The 27,171-nt window shown below is 35.4% G+C and overlaps 1 protein-coding gene across 1 annotated transcript in view; it reads left to right on the plus strand.

The window, feature by feature from the left end:
- PRKAA2 (protein kinase, AMP-activated, alpha 2 catalytic subunit) overlaps positions 1 to 26,063 on the plus strand; it is a 47,757-nt gene extending 21,694 nt beyond the window's left edge. The window contains exons 3-9 of the mRNA XM_011973888.1: positions 7,713 to 7,806; positions 8,677 to 8,821; positions 10,062 to 10,149; positions 12,295 to 12,519; positions 19,613 to 20,117; positions 21,736 to 21,862; positions 23,087 to 26,063. Of these exons, the coding sequence (XP_011829278.1) occupies positions 7,713 to 7,806; positions 8,677 to 8,821; positions 10,062 to 10,149; positions 12,295 to 12,519; positions 19,613 to 20,117; positions 21,736 to 21,862; positions 23,087 to 23,325 (1,423 nt within the window). The 3' untranslated portion in view covers positions 23,326 to 26,063. The remainder of the gene's footprint in view (positions 1 to 7,712; positions 7,807 to 8,676; positions 8,822 to 10,061; positions 10,150 to 12,294; positions 12,520 to 19,612; positions 20,118 to 21,735; positions 21,863 to 23,086) is intronic.
- The last annotated feature ends 1,108 nt before the right edge of the window (positions 26,064 to 27,171 follow it).

Consider the following 27,171-nt stretch of genomic DNA (forward strand, 5'->3'; position numbering starts at 1 on the left):
AGGTAGTGATAGTGGTGTCATTTTTTGAGATGGGGAGAATGGAAAAGAAACATTAGAGAGAGGTGAACATTAAGGATACTGTTTTGGCCATGTTAAGCTAAGAATCCATTAAACATGTAAATGGAGATATCATATATCATCTTTATCTCTCCAGCAACTAGCACAGTAGTAGGTATTCAATAATTACTTGTAGCTCCGTAAAGAGGTGACGTTTGAACAAGGTTCTGATGGCTCTAGGAGTCCAAGCAAGAACAAAAGAATGAAAGTGTAAGGAATATGGTGTATTGGGAACAAACAGTCTGGTGCACAGAGTATATATAGGGAAGTGGAAAAATAAGGCCAGAAAGGCAGGTTGTTGGTTGATCCATTCATTCAACAAATGACACCATTTAGGCACTAGGGATATAGCAGCAGACAAAAAGGCAACAACAACAAAATCCTTGCTATTATGGAGATTGTATTAGTGTGTGGTGGAAGGGTGGTGGGGAAAGACAATAAATGTGCCATTTTATGTCATATGTTAGACAGTGAAGAGGTGAGGGGATATGCCATGTAGATATCTGCAGGGGGAATGTTACATATAGAAGGAAGAGCAAACACAAAGGAAAGTAGAAATTCCTGCAGGCCAGAGATCAAGGAAGCAGAACGATCTAGGAGGATTAGAATAACACATGAGGTCAGAGACATAAAGCCAAGTTGTGCAGGGCATTATAGGTCATTGTAAGGACTTTGGCTTTTACTCTTGTGTAAGATGGGAATCCATTGGAAGGCTTTGATTAGAGGTGTGATGTGATCTGACTTACGTTTAGACTATAGGTGAGCAAGAGTTGAAGCAGGGAAACCAATTAGGAATCAATTGCAGTAATCTGTGTAAAAGATGATGTTGGCTTGGAATAGAGCATAGTGTAGAAGTGTTGAGAATTAACCTTGTTTTGTATGTACTTTCAAGGTAGAGTCAACAGCATTTGCTAACAGATAAAATGTGAGTTCTGAGAGGAAAGAAGTTAAGGATGACTCCAAGGCATCTGGCCTCGGCAAAAAAACAAGGATGGAGTTGCCAGTAACTGAAGTGGGGAAGATTGTAGGAGGAACAGGTTTGAGGTGGGATGTTAGGGGGGTGGTTTCAACAATTTAATTTTGGTTTTATGAAGTTGAAATGCTTATTAGGCATCCAAATAGAGATGTAAGTAGGCTGTTGAATAAGTGAATCTGGAGTTCAGGGGAGAGGTGTAAGCTAGAGAGATAAATTTGGAAGCCATCAGCAGACAGACTGTATTTAAGATATTTAAAGCTCTAAGACTGGATGAAATCGCCAAGGTTGTGAGTATGGATAAACAAGAAGTCCAAAGACTGAGCTCTAGAACACTATAACACTAACATGTCTGTTAAAATGTCTGAAAAATGAGGAGGAACCAGTAAAAGAGAATGAAAATAGTCAGTGAGGTGGGAGGAAAATTAGGGGAATCGGGTATCTTGAAGCCACAAGAAGAAAGTGTTTCAGGAAAGATCACCGACTGTCCCTTTTACTGGTGAATATTGAGGTAAGATTAGCACTGAGAATTGACTGTTAGATTTGGCAACGTGGAGGTTGCTGTTGTCTTTGAAAAGAACCAATTTATTGGAATGATGAGGGCAAAAACCTCATGTAAAGGGTTTAAGAGGCCCTATGAGATAAAAAAGGGGAGATAGTAACTATAGGCAGGAGAGGAGAGACATAGGAGTGGTAACCAGAAGAGAATGTGGAGTCTAAACAAGGTTAGCTTTTTAAAATAGGAGATATTATAGAATGTTGGTATGCCAAAAGGAGTGATTCAGTCAAGAGGAAGGAATGGATACAGAAGAAAGAGAGGCTAATTATAGAAGCCACGTCCCTTCGTAGGTGTGGGAGACAATCCAGTGCATAATCGGAGGAGTTAGTCTTCGAAAGTATATGACCACGGAGTGGTTGGCTATGTGTGGTGGAAGAAAAGATAATTAGAAATGAGGCATTCAAAGAACTTAAAGGCCATATGTTAAGATATTTAAAGCCTTAAGACTGGATGCAATTACTAAAGATATGAGTACAGATAAACAAGAAGTTCAAAGACTGAACTCTAGAGCACCATGATGTTAACATGTCTGTTTACATCACAGATTATCTATAAGATATGACTTATACCTAAAACAGTGACTGTGGTAGCAATGGGGAAAAATACATTAATTCAGAATGAGAAGGAGTTAGTAAGAAGATTGACTGATGACTATAATGTGAAAAGGTATTAGAAGGCATTATCTGATGGCCTGCACTTCAAAGACAATGAGATTTTTGAGGGAGGAAGTTTTGGGTAAGAATTTCTTTTAGATCAGAGTTCATTCATTACTAGACTATGCAAATTTGCCAGCATTTAAAATATCATTAAATTAATGTGAATTAATGCATCTAGGCTCTAATCAACAGTGCCTTCCACTGTATCAGAAAAAGAGACACATTATATGCCTTTGGCTAGAGGTACACTACACTACCTAGTCTTTCAAATGAAAACAAAAATTGCAAAAATGAGACTGAAATCTGATCACATTTCTAGATTTAAGAGTGGGTTAGAAATTGTGCATTATTGCTGCTATAAAGGATGGAAAAACAACATTGATACTGTGGAATCCTCTTTAGCATAGACTAACTGGTTTCTTCAACAAAAGAATGTAAGAAAAACAAACAACAGAGTTGGAGGAGTAACCTATGAATTTGAAGAGACGTAAGAGACAAATCAACCAATTACAATATATTGATTGCGTTTGTATAATTAAATCTTCTGATTGGATATTTGATGACATTCATGATTTTTGATATTTATACGTGATAACAATATTGCATATTATGCATACACACATATATTCTTTAAGTTATCCTTTGGAGATATGTACAGATTTATTTACAGAGGAAGTGAAAGCCAAATTCAATGTGAAATGATGATTGAAAACATACACTTTTACAAAGTTAATAACCAAGACATTAATTACCTTAGACTCTAGAATGTTATAGAAAATTTGACTTATTCCATATGTCCATACATAAATAAGAAAAGCACTATCAACTCAATAAACAGGGGCAAAAGACACAGCATTTTCTACGAAGAAATGTATATAGTGTTTTGCAAGTGTTGGAGAATATATAAATCCACCAGTTTTCTAAAGATTTTAGCACTGCCAAACTTTCTTTGGAAAACAGTTGGCGTTATCTTTTCAATTGGAACGTGCACAATAACTGTGACTCAGCAGTTATACTCATCAGTATATATCAAGAAGAAAATCTTGCCATATAGAAGAATGTTCGTATTAGTCCATTTTTACATTACTATAAAGGAATACTGAAGGATGGGTAATTTGTAAAGAAAAGAGGCTTAATTGGCCCACAGTTCTGCAGGCTGTACAGGAAACATGGTGCTGGCTTTTACTTCTAGTAAGGGTCTCAGGATGCTTACAATCATGACAGAAGGCACCTGGGAGCCAGGTTGTCACATGGTGAGAGGGGGAGCAAGAGAGGAAGGAGGAAGAGCTAGGCTCCTTTAAACAAGCAGCTCTCTCAGGAGCTGAGCAAGAATTCACTTATTACTGAGGCAATGGTGCTAAACCATTCATGAGGGATGGATCTATCCCCATGATACAATCACCTCCCACCAGTCCCCATGCCCACCATTGGGAATCACATTTCAACATGAGATTTGGAGGGGATGAACATACAAACCATATTAATGTTCACAGCAGCAAATAATAGCAACATTGTAGAGACAACCTAAATAGTCTTTAGTGGTAGAGTAGATGAATAAACACAATAGGATATTATAACAATGGTCAAATCAAATAACTATAGCAAACACAACAATAGGAATGAATCTCAATAAAATAACTACTGGAATATTACATAGAGCGTGATACCTGGTTTTTAAAGCAAAGAACAGTTTAACGTGTATATGAATTTGAATTATTCATATATATGAAATATATATATGTAGAGAGGGGATACACACATGCATATGTACGTATATAAACTGAATAAAAGAGGTGGGAAGGAAAGGATTAACAGGGGTTTCATGATGACAGCTACATTGGGTGAGAAGCAATGGGATGGGGAAGGTGGATCCCTGTATGAATTAGATGGAAGCTGTTGTCAAGGTCTTGGCCTTTTGTCTGAGTGATGGGTTTGTAGGTATTACATTATTAAAAATAGTAATTAAATAAAAGATCATTCATGGACTACTGAAGACAAGTGTCATGAACCAAGCATGATTGATACATTTCTATGTAACTGAGTTCTAACTAAAGAAAAAACTTATGTGTATGTAGCTACGTAAATAATGTTCTAAAATCTCGATAGATTTGATCACCAAAAAGGTGTACTCCTATATGTTGATTTTTGGCTAACTTTGGAAAGATTTCTCTTTTTTTTATTTTTGTATACTATTTTATGTGGCTATTGCCTAAAAATGAATATAACTTGGTCAACTGGAAAATGCTTAGGATTTTTCTGGATAATTAATTTTTTTTTCTTTTTTTTTTACCAATTAGAAATGCTGTTTCCGAAAAAATTTTAAAGTACATTAGTTTACTTCTCTGCTGTACTAAGAAAATAATACTGACATGTATGAATGATTCATGATTGAATTTTTTATAGTGCTTCAATGTACTTGTATTTTAGAGAGCACAAGAGATTTGATTTACTCAGGCCAGGCTTAGAACGTAATCCTGGAATTTGCCTTTTCCACTAAATCCTTAATGTAAAACTGTCTTTTTAGGACTCCTTCCTTATGAAATTTGTTTCCCTTTGTCCCTACTCCATCTGGTTAGGGGTGGGGGACAATGGGAAATTTGATTGGTTGAAGTTTTGCTGTAATTTTGCTATGACTTTTCAGTTTTAGATTACTCTGGTTTTGGCTCCAAGCACTCACATTATTTAAAAGTGCTAATTTATACATTTACATAAATACCTACTTTGTTATAGGCACTTTAGTAAATACACATTCATTAATCAAATTATTGTAATAATAAAAACATATAATTACAAACTGAGGTGCGTGTTCTGAAGCTCAGGGGAACGCATCTGTGAGTGCAAAAAGGTGGACTTAGGAAGTCCTGGACTTAGGAAGTGACTTTTAAGCTGAGATCTAAAGGATGATTAGGGCTTAGGTCGTAGTATAGGATTCAGGTCAGTGAAAACAGCTTATACAAAGGAGCTGTAGCAGGAGGAGGTACAGCATGACTAACACTGAAAAATGTAGTGTGACTCAGTGTTGTAACTTAAAGGTGAGACCAAACAACAGAGATGGCAAGGGCCTGATTTATTCAGGACCTAAGAGCAATGGGAAACCTCTGAAGATTCTAAATTGAGAGGCTACTGGAGATCATATTTGTGTTTGAAGAGAATATTTAATGTCTGTCTTTCTGGCTGAACTGTAAGCTCCACGAGTAGAGACACCAACTTTTGTTCTCACCGAGTACAAGTAGGTACTCAATAAATGTTGTGTCACCATTTAGTAGCTTAATGTCTGGCAGACAGTAAGTGCTTAGTAATGTTATGGTTTTCATTGCTCTAGACTGGCTTTTAGTGTAAGACAGTGGCTGCTAAGGATTTAGAGGTTTCATGAAATAATTCATTCCAAGAATATTTATTGAATACCTGTGATATACTCAGAAATTGCAGCTAAATTTATTTATTAGAATGTCATCACTTCTTTTCTTTTGTGCCCCATCTAGGATGTACAGAGCATAAAAGTGATTGAGAATTGTTACTAAATCAGACCAGCCTACAGTGAGGTGCTACAGCAGATGCACCTGCCCTACGCTATTCACTTTGGTGCTTATAAAGATAGCTTTTATGAAACTATTTCTTCTAGAGTTCTTGGTGTAATTACCTTTCCAAAGTTCATTTGAAATAGTCTCAATTCTTCTTCAGTCATATTCATTTATTTTATATAAATTAGGATACCTTGCCATGTTTCTTCCCAAAGACTAATAATTGCCATTAAAAATATTTCTTCTGGCCAAGTGCGGTGGCTCATGCCTGTAATCCCAGCAATTTTGGGAGTCCAAGGCGGACAGATCACTTGAAGTCAGGAATTCGAGACCAGCCTGGCCAACATGGTGAAACCCCATCTCTACTAAAAATACAAAAATTAGCCGGGCATAGTGGTGCATGCCTGTATTCCCAGCTACTCGGGAGGTTGAGGCAAGAGAATTGCTTGAACCCAGGAGGTGGAGGTTGCAGTGAGCTAAGAACATGGCCACTGCACTCCAACCTGGGTGGCAGAGTGAGACTCTGTCTCAAACAAAAGAAAAAAAAAACAAAACTAATTTTAAAGTCTCCAAAACTTGGTTTGGTAAAATTGTGTATAGGGGTGTAAGTTGTAGTTTTTGGGCAAAAAAATTTTTTTATCAAATAAAGCTAATTTTTTTTTTCTTAGTTTTTAATGTGCCCAGCTTTGGATGCCTAGAAACACAGACACACAGACACAGACACAGACACAGACACACACACACACACACACACACACACACACACACAGTTAGTTAATTTTTCATGATGGGAATTGTTTAACATTTACAAAAGTAAAGCGGTGAGACGACCTCATGTATGTCTTATTCAGCTTCAACAATAGTCAATTCATTGTTTTATCTGTTTCCCCCCATTTCCCCTATGCCAGATTATTTTGAAGCAAATCTCAACATTATCTTTTTAATCTGTAAACTCTTCAGTATTTACTCTAGAAAATACTTTTTAAATTCTAAATAACATAAACATAGTATCATTATCACATCTTTATTAAAATAATTAACAACATTATCCACCACTAATCAGCATGTAGACTTTCCTGATTGTTTCATAAATGCTTTTTTAAGTTGGTTTATTTGAATCAGAATCAAAATAAGTCTATTCAGCATAATTGGTCAATATGTCTCCTGTGTTACTTTTAACATATAGTTTATCCTTTGCCTTTTTTTCTTGCATTTTGTTTGTTGAAGAAATGGTCATTTTTCACTTTCTGGATTTTGCTGAATGTATCTCTGCAGTATCATATTATGTGTCCAGGAAAATATATATATATATTTTACAGAAATGAGGTCTTGCTATGTTGCCCAGGCTGGTAAAATACTGACTTTAGAAGATATGTTCCACTTAACTGCCAACATAATGCCTATGCTTTTCAAAATCGGTTCCATAAAATTGAAGATCAGTTATTTTCTTTTCTTAGCACTTTCATGTATATTCTGTTTTAGTTTGTTTTACTGTCAATTCCCCAAAACATTGCCCTGAGCTCAGGTGATTCTCCCACCTTGGCCTTCCAAAGTGCTGGGATTATAGGCATGAGCCACAATGTCTGGCCCAAGTATATTTTCTATTTATCTTTAAATATGTGATACCTCATCTCCTTTGACTGTAAACAAATTTTTGTTTATATGGAAAAAAATCAATGCTTAACTTAGTTGTTGAAGAGGGAAAGATTTCAAAAATTATGTAAACATGAAAGGGAGAATGTGAAGGAATGGCCATCAGCCTCAAGAAATAGAATAATTTTGTAATGGTCCATGTTTATTGCTCTGTGATTATTTTGATAACATATAATTTGTTGCCTAAAGTATTATAAAACATTGAAATAGAAAATTGTAGCAAGAGTAGATATACCAGGTTGATTTTGGTTAAAGTAACATATTTCGTTAACTTTTTTTTATTAACAAAAAAGATACCAGGTGATCAGCACTCCAACAGATTTTTTTATGGTAATGGAATATGTGTCTGGAGGTGAATTATTTGACTACATCTGTAAGCATGGACGGGTGAGTAACATACTATCTGGTACACTAAACCTCTAAACTAATAAAAAAGAAAGTATTGGGAAATAGCACAATGCAAAGATATCTTCAAGGTTGAAGTCGCTTTTATAATAATGCTCAACTAAACATATAGAGTATTAGACAAATTTTCTTTCTTAAGAAGCATACCTTTTGAAATACTGATTTTGGAAAACATGTTCCACTTAATTGCCAACACGATGCCTATGCTTTTCAAAATCTGTTCCGTAAAATCATGTTGAACATCAGTTATTTCCTTGTCTTAGCACTTTCACGTATGTCCTGCTTTAGTTTGTTTTACTGTCAATTCCCCAAAACATTGTGCACATTTAATAATATTAATTGAAATTTAAATATTAGTGCTTAGCAACAAAGAAAAACTTGTCTATTGACATGTTGAGCTTTGACAAGCTTTTGGTTTGTCTGATTTGTTGAGAATTCCAGCACAATTCAAGCTTGCTTAATTATATGTAGCCTGATTATGAAACTAAAAATCTTGTTAAATAGATGTATCAGATATTATTATTATTTTTTTTGAGAGAGACTCTTGCTCTGTTGCCCAGGCTGGAGTGCAGTGGCGTTATCTCAGCTCACTGCAACCTCTGCCTCCCGGTACAAGCAATTCTCCTGTCTTACTCTCCCGAGTAGCTGGGACTACAGGCACATGCCACCATGCCTGGCTAATTTTTGTATTTTTAGTAGAGATGGGGTTTTACCATATCGGTCAGACTGGTCTCGAACTCCTGACCTCAGGTGATCCACCTGCCTCAGTCTCCCAAAGTGCTGGGATTACAGGCGTGAGCCACCATGCCCAGCCCCAGATATTCTTAATGCAGTTTCTTTTATGCTTGATAGGTTGAAGAGATGGAAGCCAGGCGGCTCTTTCAACAGATTCTATCTGCTGTGGATTACTGTCATAGGCATATGGTTGTTCATCGAGACCTGAAACCAGAGAATGTCCTGTTGGACGCACACATGAATGCCAAGATAGCTGATTTTGGTATGTAACTCCAGGGTTGTTCAGAAATGTACTAGCTACCTTTTAAAGCATAACAATTCATTGAAATAAGAACTTTCCATGTCAACCTTGTACATTCTGTACCATGGAAAGGGATTAGCTGAAATCTCCTCAGTAGCTTTTTCTATTCACTTAAATACACTTTAAAAATGCAGATACCTCCAGAGAAGTTAGATGGCTGTCATCAAGATAAATCCATTCAATCTGCATTTTCTCCTAAGGAAATGATGCATAACTGTTTTTTTGTTTGTTTGTTTGTTTGTTTGTTTGTTTTTTGAAGAGAGGGGAGGAGTCCCAAACTTCTTTGAAAATCTCATGAAAGTATGGGCACTTTCCCTGATGAATGCATATAAACCGAGGTACCTGAAAATTTGCATGCAGTTGGAAAAAAGCCCTTCTGAATTGATCCACAAAGAGGTCCTTAGGGTAACATCTAATAACTTCATTAGAGAATAGTTTTTGTCAGAGGTAAAGGCACATAAAATGTGATTTTTATACTCCAAACACTTTCTGGGATAAATGTATGTGGAAAGGATGCCTTAATAGGATATTTGAGAAAAAGACTAGGAAATGAGAGATTAAAGAGAGAGATAGAAAGGTACCAGTTATTGTTGCCTATTTGTGGTCTATACCTTGTCTTTAATCTAAAAACTAGGAAATCGCTTTCTCTATTTCTCTTCCTTGTCTAAATCGTGAAACTTATTTAGTACTATAGCTCAACTAGATTTTTGGTTCAATAGATTATTTTTTCTATGTTGAATTAAATATTTCTAAATTAACTTTTGAAACATAATCTCTTTATGAGTTGGGGCCCATCTGGTTTCTAATTATAGAATTTAAAGAGGCTTCTGCAAAAAAGTAGTAGTCTGTATTTTATTCTTTTGACTATGGAAAAGGTAAATAATATTTTGATGTTTTCACGTTTGGGAAAGTCAGTATGCTTCAGAATAACCTCATTTGTGATGGGAATCAACATTTTCATTTAGAAAGGAAATTTAGTTTCACTCATACATGTGATGTGCTTTAGTTTTTTGTTATAGTGTAAGCACTCTGAGATGGTCTCTTTCCAGTTAAATGCTTTCCACTGCCTTTTTTTTTTTTTTAAGCACTAAAAAAACCAATGACGTATGCAGGATCAAGGACTTGAAATTTTGCTCATTTATATGACTTTATCTACTTTTAAAAATATCTAGCACCAGGTAAACATTACTTTTATTTTTAGGATTATCTAATATGATGTCAGATGGTGAGTTTCTGAGAACTAGTTGTGGATCTCCAAATTATGCAGCACCTGAAGTCATCTCAGGCAGGTAATAATCAGTGAAGCATAAGCTTTTTGTAATCTTGAGGTCATTTTGATAACATTTAATTATAATATATTCTCTATGGAAGGTAAGATTTTAACAGGGTAGAAATGAATTGTTCATTTATTTTTCCGTTGTTAAAGGGATAATGGTTATATTAAAAAATGTTAAACATTTCATTTAGATGTCATTATATACTTACGAAGTTTTCCCATTAGAAAAATAATTGAAGTGGATCCCGATTTAACATATCTTTCGTTTTACAAAAGTGCAGATAAGAGAGTAAGAATTTGCTAAATTTAAGCTAGTGCCATTATTTATTTATTAGATATAGTTCTTTAATAATACCTTGCGTATTTTCCGATGTATATAGAGCATTGTTTTATATTTTGTCTTTGGAAGAATGAGATTTTGGGGGACAATATTGTTTCATGAAATTAAACTATAAGTAGAGATTGTGTAGTTACTCATGTAAGTTATTCATTGGTACATTATAAAAATGTTTATACAGATTGCAATGGTAAACTCAAGTCTTTCTACAGTGATCAACGTGTGATTTTGAAAGTTAACAGAATCCCATGAGAGAAAATATGGTAAAAGTATTATTGCAAATAGCAGATACAGGATTATCTTAGTCCATGTGGGCTGCTATAAGAAAGATACAATAAAGTCGATGGCTTATAAACAACAGAAACTTATTTCTCACAGTTCTGAAGTCTGGGAAGTCCAAGATCAAGGTGCCAGCAGGTTTGGTATCTGGTGAGGGTCTGCTTCCTAATAGACTACCGTATGTTCACTGTAACTTCACATGGAGAAAGGGACGAGGGATCTCTCTGGGGTCGCTCTTATAAGGGCACTGATCCCATTCATGAGAACTCTGCACTAGTGACCTAATCATCCTCCTAAAGTCCCCACCTCCTAATACTATCTCCTTGGGGGTTAGAATTTCAACACATGAATTTTGGGAGGACATAAGCATTCAGTCTATTGCAAGGAGTTTGAAGAATACAGCAAATGATTTCCAGCATGGCTGCTAGATTTATACTCACACGTGGCATTCATACCATTTCTTTTGGAAAATAATCACCATTTTTTATATAAACAGATTATATTCTTTTCATTAGAATAGTAGAGATTTACTTTGTTACCACAGACCCAGGTTTGAGTATGGTAATATGCTATCATGGGAATTGTAATGCTGTCGAAATGTAAGAGAAAAAAGGAATAATACTATAAGCATAGGTTATCTGGATCAAAGCTAATTTTAGTCATATGATCTAGGAGGTGATGAGAGTGGAAATGGTAAGTACTCAGGATAATGTGATACAGGATACTGTCTACACAGTACTAATAAAGTAATGTTTTAAATCTCTCTCTATATATATAGATACACACACACACATATATATGTATGTATATATTTTTTGAGACAGAGTCTTGCTCTGTCACCTAAGCTACAGTGCAGTGGCACAATCTCAACTCACTGTACCACCTCCTGGGCTCAGGTGATCCTCCCACCTCAGCCTTCTGAGTAGCTGGGACTAAGGTGTACACCACCATCCCTGGCTATTTTTTGTATTTTTAGTAGAAACAGCGTTTCACCATGTTGCCCAGGCTGGCCTCAAACTCGTAGCCTCAAGCAATCCACCCGCTTCAGCCTCTCAAAGTGCTAGGATTACAGGCGTGAGCTACCGTGACCGGCCTTAAATATTCTTTAAAGGTGTGCCAGGGTAAAAATTCTATTACATGTGTATATTATATGTATATTTTCTTTCTTGTAATATTTCTTTGGGAAAAAGATTTAACCTATACACCATAGTATTTTTTCAAGTTCATGGTCATCTACTTTGTTCACCTCAAAAATCAACCACAGAAAGTATTATATTTTTTAATTAGTATGTTTCAGTTAAATGAATTTGTGACAAATAAAAATACCCTATTCACTTGGCAGATTTGAATAGTAGTTGGCTAGCCCCTTTACTCTCTTTGAGGAACAAATATTGAATACTGGGGAGCGGCCGTGGACTTCATTAAAGACCTTGGAAATGAATATGTACTGAATGTAGACTACCTATATATAGAAGTAGGGCACATAGAGAGGGAAAAAGTGATACTTGCATTTCAGGTTTGTGTCGTCATCTTTTTTCTTAGATTGTACGCGGGTCCTGAAGTTGACATATGGAGCTGTGGTGTTATCTTGTATGCTCTTCTTTGTGGCACCCTCCCATTTGATGATGAGCATGTACCTACATTATTTAAGAAGATCCGAGGCGGTGTCTTTTATATCCCAGAATATCTCAATCGTTCTGTCGCCACTCTCCTGATGCATATGCTGCAGGTTGACCCACTAAAACGAGCAACTATCAAAGACATAAGGTGATTATTCTTTTTGTTTCTGTTCTGCATATTTTCTCATAGGAATAATAATAATGTTAATTGAATGATTCTCCCAAAGTCTCATTTCCTGCCCTCACCACCTCACCCCTAGTACCAGTGCTTCAGCCACATTGAACTTGTCCTGGTTTCTCAAACCTAACGTAGATTTTATGCCTTCATGTCTTTGTTTATATTATTCATTTTGCCTTGATGCCTTTTCCGTTTTCTTTTTTTGACCTGCTAGACTTCCATTCATCCATTAAAGTTCATGCCACCCCTTTTGTGATTTCCACAGGTGCTTCCGTTTCTGTTTTATCAACATTTTGTTAATGCTTTTATTATTTAATTCTTGTCCAGGATTTAGTTGTTTCTCAGTGTGTCTTTTTTCTCTCTTAAATTATGATACCAGGGTAGACAGTGTGTCTTACTCATCTTTGACTATAGAATGCTAAAAGGCCTGGAAAGATGGTATGCTTAGAAAGTGTCTGAAGAAATTTCAAATGGAGAAATAGGGTGAGATTTATGTATTTTACATATGGTTGAAGACATAAAGCATAAAAAGTTTTGCTAAGTTTTTAAATTCAATAGCTGCTAATCGGCTTACTGTGAAGGCTTTTGTGTCACGTGAGAAACTTTGGAAAGTGCCATTGCTGATGCGCCTATGAATATGACCTTTGTATATCAGACACCTGTGTATAGTAGGAAGATGATTCATTGCATTCTGCCTATGACTTATCAAGGCATGTTTCTTAGAGGTTTTATGTTCTTACCTGAGATTTCATTCATGTTTGTTTACAAACATGTTCTTTTGACATCTTTCCAGAACTCTTCCCCTTTTCTTCATTAGCCAGCAAAGACTTTTTTTTTTTTTTGGCAGGGTCTCACTCTGTCGACCGGTCTGGAGTGCGGTGGTGTGATCACAGCTTACTGTAGCCTCAACCTCCCAGGCTGAGGTGATCCTCCCTCCTCAGCCTCCTGAGTAGCTGGGACTACAGGCACGAGCCACCACACCCAGCTAATTTTTTCTTTTTTGTATTTTTAATAGAAACGGAGTTTTGCCATGTTCCTCAGGCTGGTCTTGAACTTCTGGGCTCAAGTGATCCACCCACCTTGCCCTCCCAAAGTGCTGGGATTACAGGTGTGAGTCATTGCACCCAGTCCCAGAAAAGACTCTTTTGAGACCTCTGACCTTTGAAATATTTAAATGATGGCTGAGATAGCTGTTTATGTGACTGCTGCTGATTTCATGCAGGCAAGGACTGATGATTCTTTTTGCATTTATGTATCATTTTCTTTTCCCAGCCTTTCTTCAGTGTTCCAAACCCCATGCATAACAATGTAAAAGTGTAAATTAGCCACCAGATTTAATTATGAAAATGAACTTAGTAGGAAAAAAGCCCTTTGTCTTTATAGTTCTTTAGCATATATACTTCTGTTAATTGACTTTTTGTTAGAAAATCAGACATGCTGATATATTTGCAGCTGCTTGTATCAGCATATACGTTTAGAATAATAATGGGCTGGGTGCAGTGGCTCATGCCTGTAATCTCAGCACTTTGCGAGGCTGAGATGGGAAGATTGCTTGAGCCCAGAAGGTCAAGACCAGCCTGGTCAACATTTATATTAAAATTTTTTTTTATTAAAAAAACAAGTGGTAATAATACTGATTTGTTGCTTTAAAACAGATGTTTGCATATTTATAGACTTCAGAAGAAAAATGTAAATATATTTACTGGGAAGAGTAATTTGTACATAGGTAGATGGCATGAAAGTATCATTCATCTCTGTACTTTAATATGATAACTTGAATCTATAGTTTTCATCATTTTTTGCTTATATATATTTACTTACTTATATATATTCAGTTTTTTAATGTCTGGGAATTCTTTCCATTGTTCTAATTTTTTTTTTTTTTTTTTAAGAGATGGGGGTCTTGCTATGTTTACCAGGCTGGTCTTGAACTCCTGGCCTAAAGCAGTTTTCCCATCTCAGCCTCCCAAAGTGCTAGGATTACAGGCATGAGCCACCACACCTGGCCAATGTTTGGGAATTATTGATTTGATAAACTATAGTTCAATAGGGAAAATAATTACTAATTATTGAAAAATTACACAATACCAAGCATTTTGCTTTATGGCTTGACTTATGTTATTGCATTGACTTTTCATAGATAGCTAGAAACCATTTTATAAACCATGAAACTGAAGCTCAGAAAGGTTATGTCATGATTTATGTATCTGTTTGCCCCTATTAAATTATGCATTACTTTAAATTAGGGACCAATTATTAATTCATAGCAAAATGCACAAGATCTAACACATATTAAATGTTGAGTAAATCTGTGTTTGTTGAAAATTACACAGCTAATAAGAAGCACAACTGGGGCTCAACTTGGAACTTAACCTGAATTCAAAACCTGTGCTATTTCCACTCTTCCAAATTGTTATATCTGTTCTGTGATATCTATCCTTCTTTCAATCTATCATGTTTTATTTATCTCTTATGCTACTATGTACTTACTGTCTCAATATTATTTTTGTACATCTACTATTTTCTTGTAAGATAGCCATTGGAAGTTCGAAAATATATCTTCATATTTATTTGCTTATTTAACCATTTTCGCTTTTATTCACTCAACAGATACTTATTTCACATCTACTCTGTGCACAGTCTTGTGCTAGGTGCTGGGAATATAGTGGTAAACAAGATAGATATTATCTTAATGGAAAACACATCTTTGTGTTCTCCAGCTATCTTAGGCTTAGTAATAGTATTAATGTTATAGTTAAAGCGAGAGGTCTGAAGTTCAACTGAGCACAGATCCCAGTGCATCTGTTTGTTAGCTATGTGCAACTTAGTTACTTCCCACATATATTAGAATTTTGGGGAGGGCAATCATAGATCAAAACATGTGAAATTGTCATTTAAGTAGGTCTAAAAATGATTGAATATCAGAAACTGCAAATATTCAACTTAATATAATTAAAGCTTTTAGAACAATGTCTAGAACATATTAGCTATTAATATTATTTTTGAGGGAATATTTGAAAACCTGTTAGCTGCACTTAAAGAAATTTGGGCATATCATGAGGTTTCTAAAAGTTGATAGTCTTTATAATCTAACCTTAAGTCATATATCAATTTCAGGTATCAGGTAGCAGTGATAGAAATACATAATTTCTGATGGCTGTATAATAGCCTATGTGAAGTGAATTGCTTTTGTCTCAGATGAACCTTCATAAACATCCTAGTTACTGCTCACTTTGGTAGAGTTAGTTCAGAAAACGACTCCTGAAAATAAAAAGCTAGAAGGATGGCTTTTAAAATTGACAGTTATTACAAGAAATTGTGGCATTTGACTAAATTAATGAAATGGAAATCAAATTTAGATTGTTTCCTTATTGTTTTTTAAAATTAATTTTAAAAATAGAATTCACATATCATAAATTTATCACTTTAGATTGTATAATTCACTGACTTTTCATATATTCACAAAGTTCCACAATCATTATGGCCATCTAATTCCAGAACTTTTTTTATCATCCTTGAAAGAAACTATACACACTGATAGTCACTCCCCATTTCCCCTTCCTTCTATCCCCTGGCAACCACTAATCTACCTTCTGTCTTTATGCCTGTTCTGAACATTTCATATAAATGGAATCATACAGTATGTGGTCTTTTGTATCTGACGTCTGTCATTTAGCATGTTTACAAAGCACTTTCCTACTGTAGCATGTATTAGTACTTCATTTTTTTTGCTTGAAAAATATTGCAGTGTATGAATATACTACATTTTGTTTATGCATTCGTTGATGAAGATTGAATTGTTTCTAATTTGTGGCTTTTATGACTACTGTTTCCATGAACATTTACATACACAGTTTGTATGGCTATGCTTTCATTTCTCTTGGGTGTATATACCTAGAGTTTATAATCGTTGTATGTTGTTACTGCTGCTCCTGTTTGTTCGTTTAGTGATTTTCTGATCTGATTCTGTAAAATCTGTATTCTTTTTTATATATGGCTACTGAAATCTCTCTTTGGTTAGCTTAATGATCAGCTAATGATTAGATAAAAATTTCCTTAAATGCCCTGATCTAATAAGTCTTCCATCCTTTGCTGATGGGCTCTGTGTGATGTTGGGGTACATCCTCAGTGCTCCAACAGGCAGTTGTAACTCTGCCTTAGCCTTCACTTCCTGCTTGTGCAGAGCCTCAAAATCTGCCAATGATGAGAAATTATGGCCCTTTCCGTTTTTTTCTCAGGCAAACACACAACCCTGCATTTGTTTCTGGCCTTTCTGAGTCCTAGAAATACATCAGAGCTTTCCAAAGACCCCTCTGGAAATGGTATTTCCTAATGTTTCCTTTTAAGTGTCTTGGTCAGCTTTTTGTTTACCCAACTTTCACTGCTGCTTCAGGTAGTTGGGATGTTAGACAGTTGCCACTGATTTTTTTTTTTTTTTTTTTTTTAAACAAATACCCTGAGGAGAAGGCTGTTTGCAGGAGTAAGCTGTGAGTCAGGTCATGTAAAAACCAGGCTTGTGAGTGGAGGTTCCTAGAGAACTGCTAGACATGTAAAATAATGACAGTTCTCTCATGGTAAGATTTTCAGGGAGCTTTAAACTATTCTGCTCCTCTGTTCTCCCCACCCCAATGCCCCAGTGGTTGTTAAGCTCCTTGTTTTCTCAGCTCTGTGATCATGAGGCTGTTGGTTTTCAAGGCTGCCATGGAGCTGGACAAAGGGAAATGGATATAGGACAACTTAAAAAGCCACAAATCTCACATTTCTTACTGAGATTCAGCCATTTTTCTTGAATAAACCATCTTCAGATTGTTGCAAGCCTTTGGTGAATTTCCAAAGGTGATTTTCACAGTTTTTGCTGGTATTTTATTGTTTTATGGAATAATAGATTTTGGGAGTTTATTTTGAAAGTGCCTAACTTTTCTATTTGTCATTGATATTTACAAAATATTAGACATGTAACATATTTTTGTCTTCTTTTACTTCTTTTGTAGCTGGGTGTGGTGGTGCGCACCTGTAATCCCAGGTACTCAGGAGGCCGAGACAGGAGACTCACTTGAACTTGGGAGGCAGAGATTGCAGTGAACCAAGATTGAGCCACTGCACTCCAGCCTGAGTGACAGAGTGAGACTCTGTCTCAAAAAATATATATATACATAGAGAGAGGGAGAGAGGAAAGATCTATCTCAAGTTATTTTTATTGCTGAACACTAATAGGGGCTTAATATTATTATATAGCCAATAAACACATGAATGAATTTTTGTGTTCATACTTTATTTATCATATATGCAGAATTTATTGACCATTTACTCTTTACTAGGTAGTAGGGTAGAGCTAAATAAGGTATGGTCACTATTTCAAGAAGCTCTCAGTTTACTGGGCAAGATTAAGAAAAAAAATCAACAACTATAAGAATGTGTTGTGATAGAAAAATCTAGTAGCTGTAGAATTTTTATCTTTGTACATATCCTCAAGGCCTGACACACCATTATTTCCTACTTGGACTATTGCAACTAGCTTCACCATCATCATTTTTATCTTTTCAATTTATTTTCTATACCACAAACAAAATGATCTTTACAGAATGATAATTAGGTTATGTTACCCTGTCTCTTTAAAATCCTTCAATGATTTTCGTCAACCACCAGTTCAAATCATGAGATTTCCTTTTTATAGCCTACAATTCTTAGAAATATCTGATTTCATTTGGCACTCCATCTCACAGCTCATTCTGCTTTCATGATATTGAGCTCATTCCAGTTCCTAGAGCACAGCACAACTCTTTTTTGTCTCATGGTCTTTGCACATATTGTTTCTTTTGCTGGGAATATCTGTTCCGCAACTCTTTGCATAATTGACTTCAGATCATTCTAGTGTCTGCTTAAATATTACTCAGAGTGGCTTCCCTGATCACCTGCCTGTCGTTCTAAATTATATACTCTCATTTTACTCTATGCAATTTCTTTTGCAATCTTTATCACAGGATTTGCATATTTGTATATTTGTAACTATATTTTATGTATATTTGTTTAATCTCTATTCAGCTAAAATATAATCTTTGTGAGGAATGTTTCTTTTTATCCATAGTATGTCCTCAGTAAATATTCAAAAATAAATTAATCAGTGAATAGAAGACATTCAGTCAAAATATGTCTTCATCTGAACTTACGGGATGCCCAATTCTACCAGGTAGTAATGCCTGAACAATCTCGAAGGAGTAGTTTGTGTTAGATGAAAATGGTTTGATATTCTAGGATAACAATAGTAACATCAAGCGCAAAGGCCCAGAAGTGTGGGAAAATAAGGCTTAGGAGAGCAGTTCTCAAAATTTTTGATTTTAAAATCTTGTAACTCTTAAAACTTATTGAGGACCTCAAGGGAGATTTTTTAAAATGCAGGTTATATCTATCAATATTTACTGTATTAGAATTGAAACTGAGAAATTAAGAAAATATTTAATTTACTTAAAAATAACTATAAACCCACTACATGTTAAATAATACATCTTTCATGAAAAATCACCATATTTTCCAAAAAAAATTGTGAGAAGAATGACTTTATATCAAAGACAGCTAGGTTCTCATACCATCTTCATTCAATCTGTTGCATTATTTTGTATTAGTTGAAGTGTGTAAAGAAGGTCTGACCTCACTCAGATAAGTGGTTGGGAAAGAAAAAAAGTGTATTTATTATTATTAACACCAACTTTATCAGAAAGTCTTTAAGTATTGAGAAGCTGTGAAACTCATACAAATCATACAAAAGTTTTGCTTGAAAGCTTGAATTTTATCATTAGCAACAAATATTGCTGGTTGTTTTCCTTAAAGCGATGGGCTCGCTTTTTTCATTTTTGAGAAAATGTCGGCCAAATGCCAAGTCTTAATAACCATAGTTATTCAAGGGTAGTGGGTAATTAACTTGCTTAGGATCACATAGCTGGTAAGTGGCAGAGCTAGGTCTAGAGACCAGATCTTTTGATTATATTCTATTATGTTGCCCTATGTCTAAATTATTTGGACTTGCCAAAGCGTGTCTTACAATAGTGTATTGTGGTGTTTTTCCTAGAGAGCATGAATGGTTTAAACAAGATTTGCCCAGTTACTTATTTCCTGAAGACCCTTCCTATGATGCCAACGTCATTGATGATGAGGCTGTGAAAGAAGTGTGTGAAAAATTTGAATGTACAGAATCAGAAGTAATGAACAGTTTATATAGTGGTGACCCTCAAGACCAGCTTGCAGTGGCTTATCATCTTATCATTGACAATCGGAGAATAATGAACCAAGCCAGTGAGTTCTACCTCGCCTCTAGTCCTCCGTCTGGTTCTTTTATGGATGATAGTGCCATGCATATTCCCCCAGGCCTGAAGCCTCATCCAGAAAGGATGCCACCTCTTATAGCAGACAGCCCCAAAGCAAGATGTCCATTGGATGCACTGAATACGACTAAGCCCAAATCTTTAGCCGTGAAAAAAGCCAAGTGGCATCTTGGAATCCGAAGTCAGAGCAAACCATATGACATTATGGCTGAAGTTTACCGAGCTATGAAGCAGCTGGATTTTGAATGGAAGGTAGGAAATTATAATGTAATAAGATCATTTGTAGAAGCCATTTTTCTATATTGTAAGCTGCTCTGAGCTCCTGAGTTGAGTATTAAGCCCATCTTTTTCTAGTAATATACCATGCACATTAAAAACAAAACAAATAACCTCTGTAAGGATGAAAAGTGGTTGATACTGGGAACCAACATATTTTGAATTATAGCAGTGTTCTTGGTGAAGAAAAAAAGTAATCAACTAGAAACCTTCTGAGAAAATAGCTTACCAGTTTCAGCATACATCATAGCAATGAAAAATCATGAGTGTCTTCAAAGATAGTATGTTTTTACTTTCTCTTTTTTTAAGGGAGGTTTTTTTTTTTCTTTTCTTTCTAGGGAACAGAGGCAGGTGGTTGTAATAGCTAATGGTCAGTACAAATTATATCAGGACATATTTATTCAGTCAATTAACACTTTTCTCCAAGTTGTGATATTCTCTCTTATTTGGCTAGTGCTTTTAATACTTACAGTATATTTTCCTTACTCTCACGCCACAGTTTGCTTTTCTTAAAAATTAGTGCTCAATTTCATTTCAGTTCTATTTGAATATATGTGTGGGGAGGGGCATTTTTTTCTTCGGATATGCCTTTCACTCTTGTTCTTTTCTTGAGGATTGTGAACTTTTAAAGGAAGAAGAAAAATGTGCAAACTTACCACATAAATATGCATTTGAAATGTTCAAATAAATCAGTCATTTTCATTTTATTATCTGTACATGAAATAAATATTTTCTTAAAATCATTTAAAAAACAGATCTCTTTGTTTTGAAGCAGTCGTATTTAGTTAAAAAAGAAATGTTAACATTTCTTAAATTCTGTACTGAAACATTTTTGAAACTAGTACCACAGATGTTTTGAAAATCCAGAACCTTCAATGCAGTGTTTTTTTGTTTGTTTGTTTTGTTGTTGTTGTTTGTTTGTTTTTTTGAGACAGAGTGTCACTCTGTTGCCCAGGCTGGAGTGCAGTGGTGCAGTCTTGGCTCACTGCAACCCAGGGTCAGGCTATCCTCTCACCTCAGCTTCCCTCGTAGCTGGGACTACAGGCGCCTGCCACCACACTCAGCTGATTTTTTTGGTATGCTTTTGTAGAGATGGGGTTTTACCATGTTGCCCAGGCCGGTCTCAAGCTCCTGGGCTCAGGCAGTCCACCCACCTTTGCCTCCCAAAGTGTTGGAATTACAGGCATGAGCCACCATGCCTGGTCCTCTTTGTTCCTTCTACTCCACAAGCATCCATGAACATGGTTCAAGCAGAGACTGGGCAACCAAATTATAACTGATGTTTTAGAGTTGATGCTTATCTAGAGTGAAAGCTAGACCCGATGTAATCTCTGGGTTTTCTTTTTCTTTTATATTTCACTTTTTTCTTCAGTACCCCAAATTTATTCAAGTAGCTTTTCCTTTAAATCTTAATTGCCATACAATACTGCTAGTGGGGATTAAATAAATACTAAAGTAAACTACCAGTAATATAAAAAAATTATTCAGATATTCCTTTCCTACCTCACCCCTATTAATTACTTATTTTGACCTTTTTTTGCATAAAAAGGGAGATATTTTGTAGTTGATTATTTTTATTGATTTTTCACTTTAGGTAGTGAATGCATACCATCTTCGTGTAAGAAGAAAAAATCCAGTGACTGGCAATTACGTGAAAATGAGCTTACAACTTTACCTGGTTGATAACAGGAGCTATCTTTTGGACTTTAAAAGCATTGATGGTAAGGAAGCTATGCATTGCATGAGCTCTGAGAAGATAAAACTTGGCACTAGTTGACCAGATGTTAAAATCATCTCGAAGACATCCGGTGGGTAGGTCATGCACTGGTTTTTAAGTAATCTTAGACTTAACCAAAATGTAAGTGAAGTGAAAAGGATGAGAGACATGTTGAATACCTCTTACCTGGCATCTTTCCACAAGAAGTATCTCCGTGGCATAAAAGAATCATTTGAAGTATTGGCCATGGAGCACAAGTAAGGAACAACAGGGAAGTAGGTTTCACTTTTTAAAATTAACTGATTTGTCAGATTCTTTGTCACATTTCTCCATTCATATTTTATTAGTTAGTATTGTGGTGTCTAAACTTTCCCCTTCATCACCTTTCCTCATCCTGGGTGGCCAGGGTGACCAAATAGGTCTCCACTGGGATTTGGGTTGGATTTAGGTACTCATGGCAATCAAGGAGCCAGAGGCGTCAGGGAAAATTGTCATGTCCAAGAACTTAGTGTGTGCTAAGAATTAAACCTGGGCAAACCAAATCTGATTATTCATTTCAGAGGCCCAAGTGGGATAAAACCAGAATAAACCAAGGGTCAGGTGCTGGATGGAACAAAAATGGAACTGAGTTTAGAGTTAGGGAAGTTGTTTTAAATAAAGTATTTACATTTTACTCTTGAACTACCATCAAATATGTACGGTAGCGTTTATATGGATCCCAGACCTCTTTCATCGAAGTTACATGTTGTTATTAAAACACAGATCCCTGTGTTTTGGTCCTGGGAATCGTAGAATCTGCAGTTTTAACAAGATTTCTCTCACTTTACCCCCCACTTCCCCAAGGCAATATATGATGGTAACTTTTATTTTTACCTTAATGATTTTTTTTGTTGATATGCTAGAAGAAAATAAGTTGTCAAGGATACGCTTTCTTCACATGAAGAGATATCAGTTTGATTGATGCCAGTATCAATGCCCAATACTCCGATTTGAGAAGGACTTAGAGGCCACATTTTGGCTGTGTGCACGTGTTGTGATTGGTAGCGATGTTTGTTATGATTGTTGGAAGGAAGAGGACTGTGCTTCTAAAACACTGAAACATGACATTCATTATTAAGTTGCCTTTGCTCAGATGTGTTTACTTAATATTCTGAATATCATAAATTCATAGGAAGGGCTTGGGCATATATTCTTTTCATATAAATTGGTCTTCTTTGGTACATTTCAGACGAAGTAGTGGAGCAGAGGTCTGGTTCCTCAACACCTCAGCGTTCCTGTTCTGCTGCTGGCTTACACAGACCAAGATCAAGTTTTGATTCCACAACTGCAGAGAGCCATTCACTTTCTGGCTCTCTCACTGGCTCTTTGACCGGAAGCACATTGTCTTCAGTTTCACCTCGCCTGGGCAGTCACACCATGGATTTTTTTGAAATGTGTGCCAGTCTGATTACTACTTTAGCCCGTTGATCTGTCTCTAGTTTCTTTCTGTTATTGCACTATGAAAATCAGATATATTCTTTAAATTTTTATCTTACTTTTGGATAATATCCACTGCAATACTAATTGAGAGACATGAATTATATCCAGGGGACACAAAATACTATTGAAATTACTGAAAACAAAATATCTGACATCTTATTTACTTGTAGAAATCTGTAATTCTATTGTGCCTATGATAAATTCACATAGGCAGTATCTTTAATAGGTTAATATCGATGAAGATTTTTAATTACAATAATGAGTTCACTACAGATGATTAACACACCACACTGGCGAACCATCTCAATGTAAGGGTGGTTTGGCAACCTCCTTGCTTTACTGTTTGGTGTAGGTAAATCCAGTTTACTTCCTAAATTTCAGTAGGCTTTATGTTGTGTTTATGACCCCAATTTATTTTAACAAAAGAAGATTAAAAAGTAAAAGAACCACGAGTAAGATATTATTTAAATGTTGAAATCTTAAAAACCTGCCCCCAAGGTTTCAGAAGCCAACTTCTTTTAACAGTATTTTTACAAATACTGCCTAGTATATTCAACAGAAGGACTGTGGTCATGTCACAGGTAACCACAATTGCAGGTTTCTTAAAAGCAGCTGTAACTGACTCAGTATTTTATCTTGAGATTTCCCTGAATAATATATTTATCTTAAGAGCCTTCAAGTTTCAAATTAGTATTGGAACACCTGGAATTGCAACAACTTTTGTCTTTTACATATACTTACATCTTTTAAAAAATGTCTTCAAAACCTACCTTTCTCAAATTCTTTTGGCTCTATTTATTTTTACATTTCACCAAACAGTGATAAAATAGTTAAATGAAACAAAGCAAGGTATCAACAGTCCCTTAAATGAGAATTATCTTTGATCTTTATTTTGTGTGTTAGATGTTGGGGTCCTGGTGCATCTCATAATGTTGATTCTTCATGGCAAGCCACTCCCTTCACCCCACCTATCCTAGTCACTCTTGTCTTTATTCATTGTTTGATCCTCAGTGGTTGGTGGGTACAGCTTTGAATCTTTTCTGGTTCCAAGTTTGAAAACACTCTTCTGGCCCTAAGGGCTTTTGTACACTTCCAAAGCTTGATAGGCTATGACCTTCACTGTTGAACCTGATAGGGCAGGGAAGCTTTGAACATCAAGAAAAAATTTTTATCTTCAATAAATAAATATGTGTATTCACACACCAGTGCTTTTAAGCAAAAACCAGTTTTTGTTTTGTTTTGTTTTGTTTTGCTTTGTGCAGGTTTTTTTAAGATTAAAAAAACACAAACTATAGCAGGGTAGATAATAGTTTATGATTATATTTTGTTTTGTTTTAGTAAAAGTATTTAATTTTAAATTATGTGTAATTTATCTAATTTGTATTTATTTGTTATTTTTATGTTGTAATTAACACTTATTTACCTGGATTACCCTAAAAAGCATTAAGCTCTTGAAAACAAAAAAATGACATTACCTTGACAGGTTTCTCTTTGCCAAAAGTAATGTATGTTCTACCAAGAAGCAAATGAGAATATTAGACTAAGTTTCTCCTGTGTTAGTGGAAAACAAGTGTGTCTATCTTTAAATATTCTTTGAATTAGGAGTTTGCATTGTGTCACATCATATGGGTTTGCAGATCTTTTAAAAACTGATGTTAAGTAACTTATAAGTCCAACTTCTTAATATCAAAATGAAAGAATCGTTCACCAATTTGGGAATGAGGGCGGGTTGCAATTTGAGATAGTTTAAAGTTTAATTATTGAAAGACTGCCATCTTGTGGCACCAAAGGGTAATTTTTACCCTTTGAGATGCTGTGATTATTTGTATAGAGATAAGCAGTCCTGCTGTGTTAGTCTGATGTGCATTATAGATATGGCATATTTTGGGTTCTCCAAATGGGCACACACCTGTTTTGGGAAAACCAGGGCCACTTCATAATATTGTCCTGATTATGAATGGAATTACCTTAGAAATAAGGAACTAATCAGATTACTTAACCCCAATGACAAAATCCACAAAAATTTTGAAGGCAGAGAAACAGAAGGAATCCAGTGGTGTTTTAGCTCCATTAGTCTCATCAGATATTAAAAAATTGTTCATATCAAAGTTACCTTATATGGATGATTGCCATGTTTTGTAAGAGTTAATTTATTTACTGTTTTCTAACTCTTGCCGGTATTTATGAACAGCTGTAGTTTGATATTTACCTACTGAATTTTAGGAGAACTAATGGTCACAGTTTGGGTTCTTTTATGTGTATGTTTTTAAAACAGCTATTTTGTGAATCTAGGTGGTTGGGTTTTAGAGAGAAGATTTCAGGAGACACAGTCCAGCACAATTAGAGCTAAAACATTGTTACAGCAGGTGTTTTTGTTGCTCATGGGCAGATAGAGGGAAAGAATCAGTTGTTAACCCCAAATTTCCACATTTCAGTCTTGTAAACTCTGGATGTGGTAGGTAGGTGTGGGCTAAGAATAATTTCCTCCAGTTAAAACTCAGGAGAAGAGCTTCTATTATTAGGTTATAGATAAGGCCTTAGTTATATCATGGAAATGAACTCCATGTAGTTCTAGAACTGCATTTCCCAAAGTATATCCTGTGAGATGCTCCACAGAAAAAAGATTGAATGGGCTAAGTTTGAAAAATGTTGCATGCTACTCTTCCCCTCGAAGATGACAGTAGATGTCAGCATTAAAGACTGACAGGTCTTTCTGTGAAAAAAAAGAAAGCCATATAACTTTGTTGAACTTTGCCCAAATTAATTTTTCATTTTAAAGAACTTAATATCCCATGAAAAAAGGCAAATTTGGGAAATACATTTTTTAGGAAAATATTGTCCCAGAATGCCATAATTAGGGTAGTTAATAACACTTCCTTTTCTCTTACTGGTTGTTGGGAGAGTCTGATTGAAAATTAGAATCATTTTGTTTTAACTTACAGACATGTTCATCATGAGTGAATGCTGGATTAAATAGAATTTTCTATGTCTGTGACTTGTTTCATGACATCTTGGTTTTCTTAATCATCTTGTGTTATTATTTGAGTGCAACATTATTCTTATGAATGGGTGACTGAAAAACCTGAAACAAGATTACTTGTTTAAAAAAAAAGTCTAAGAGACTAGTGACTCATGCTTATGGCTCTGTGGGTAATGAATCGTCACTGATTCTTTTAAAATGTGTAGTCAGTGAACATTTTCTAAATACTTTTCTTTGGGATACCATATGAAGATCTAATTCCTTATGTTTCAATGTAGGAACAGCTACCTTCTCAAATAGAATACGCAGGGGGGGAAGTAGGCAAACCATTTGCAAGTTGGGTTTTTGTTATGATTAACCTTTTAGGAGATGCTTTTATAATCTCTAGTGTTTACATTCCTTTATACTAGCGATCTATAAAGAGAATCCAGGAACCTAAATCAGAAATAATCGTGTTTCTATGTCAAGGTATTGGCTATATGTAGCACAAACAATTCTCCATTTTCTGCAAATGGGTTTTTCAGTTTTATAATTCTGGGTTTGCTTTTTCTTATTCCCTAGCCAGTTTGTACTCAGGGAATACAAATTGATTTTTATTGTTAAATGAGACATAGTTTAGAAAATAATCATAAACAACTATTATAGATTTTTGATCTATTTGGATTTATCTGTAGCATCGAATAATGTGCAGTATACTGAGTTAATGTAGGCATCTCACTTTCCATTTATAAAATGTAAAAACCTGGAACATGCCTGCCACAGACACCACTTTGTCTATTCACTGGTTAATAATTTACATCCTATTAATGGTTGTAAAATCTCAGTATCTAAATGCTAGACATGTTCACAATTTT

Source organism: Mandrillus leucophaeus, unplaced genomic scaffold, assembly GCF_000951045.1.
Source record: "Mandrillus leucophaeus isolate KB7577 unplaced genomic scaffold, Mleu.le_1.0 Scaffold14, whole genome shotgun sequence".
NCBI classification, from domain to species: domain Eukaryota; kingdom Metazoa; phylum Chordata; class Mammalia; order Primates; family Cercopithecidae; genus Mandrillus; species Mandrillus leucophaeus.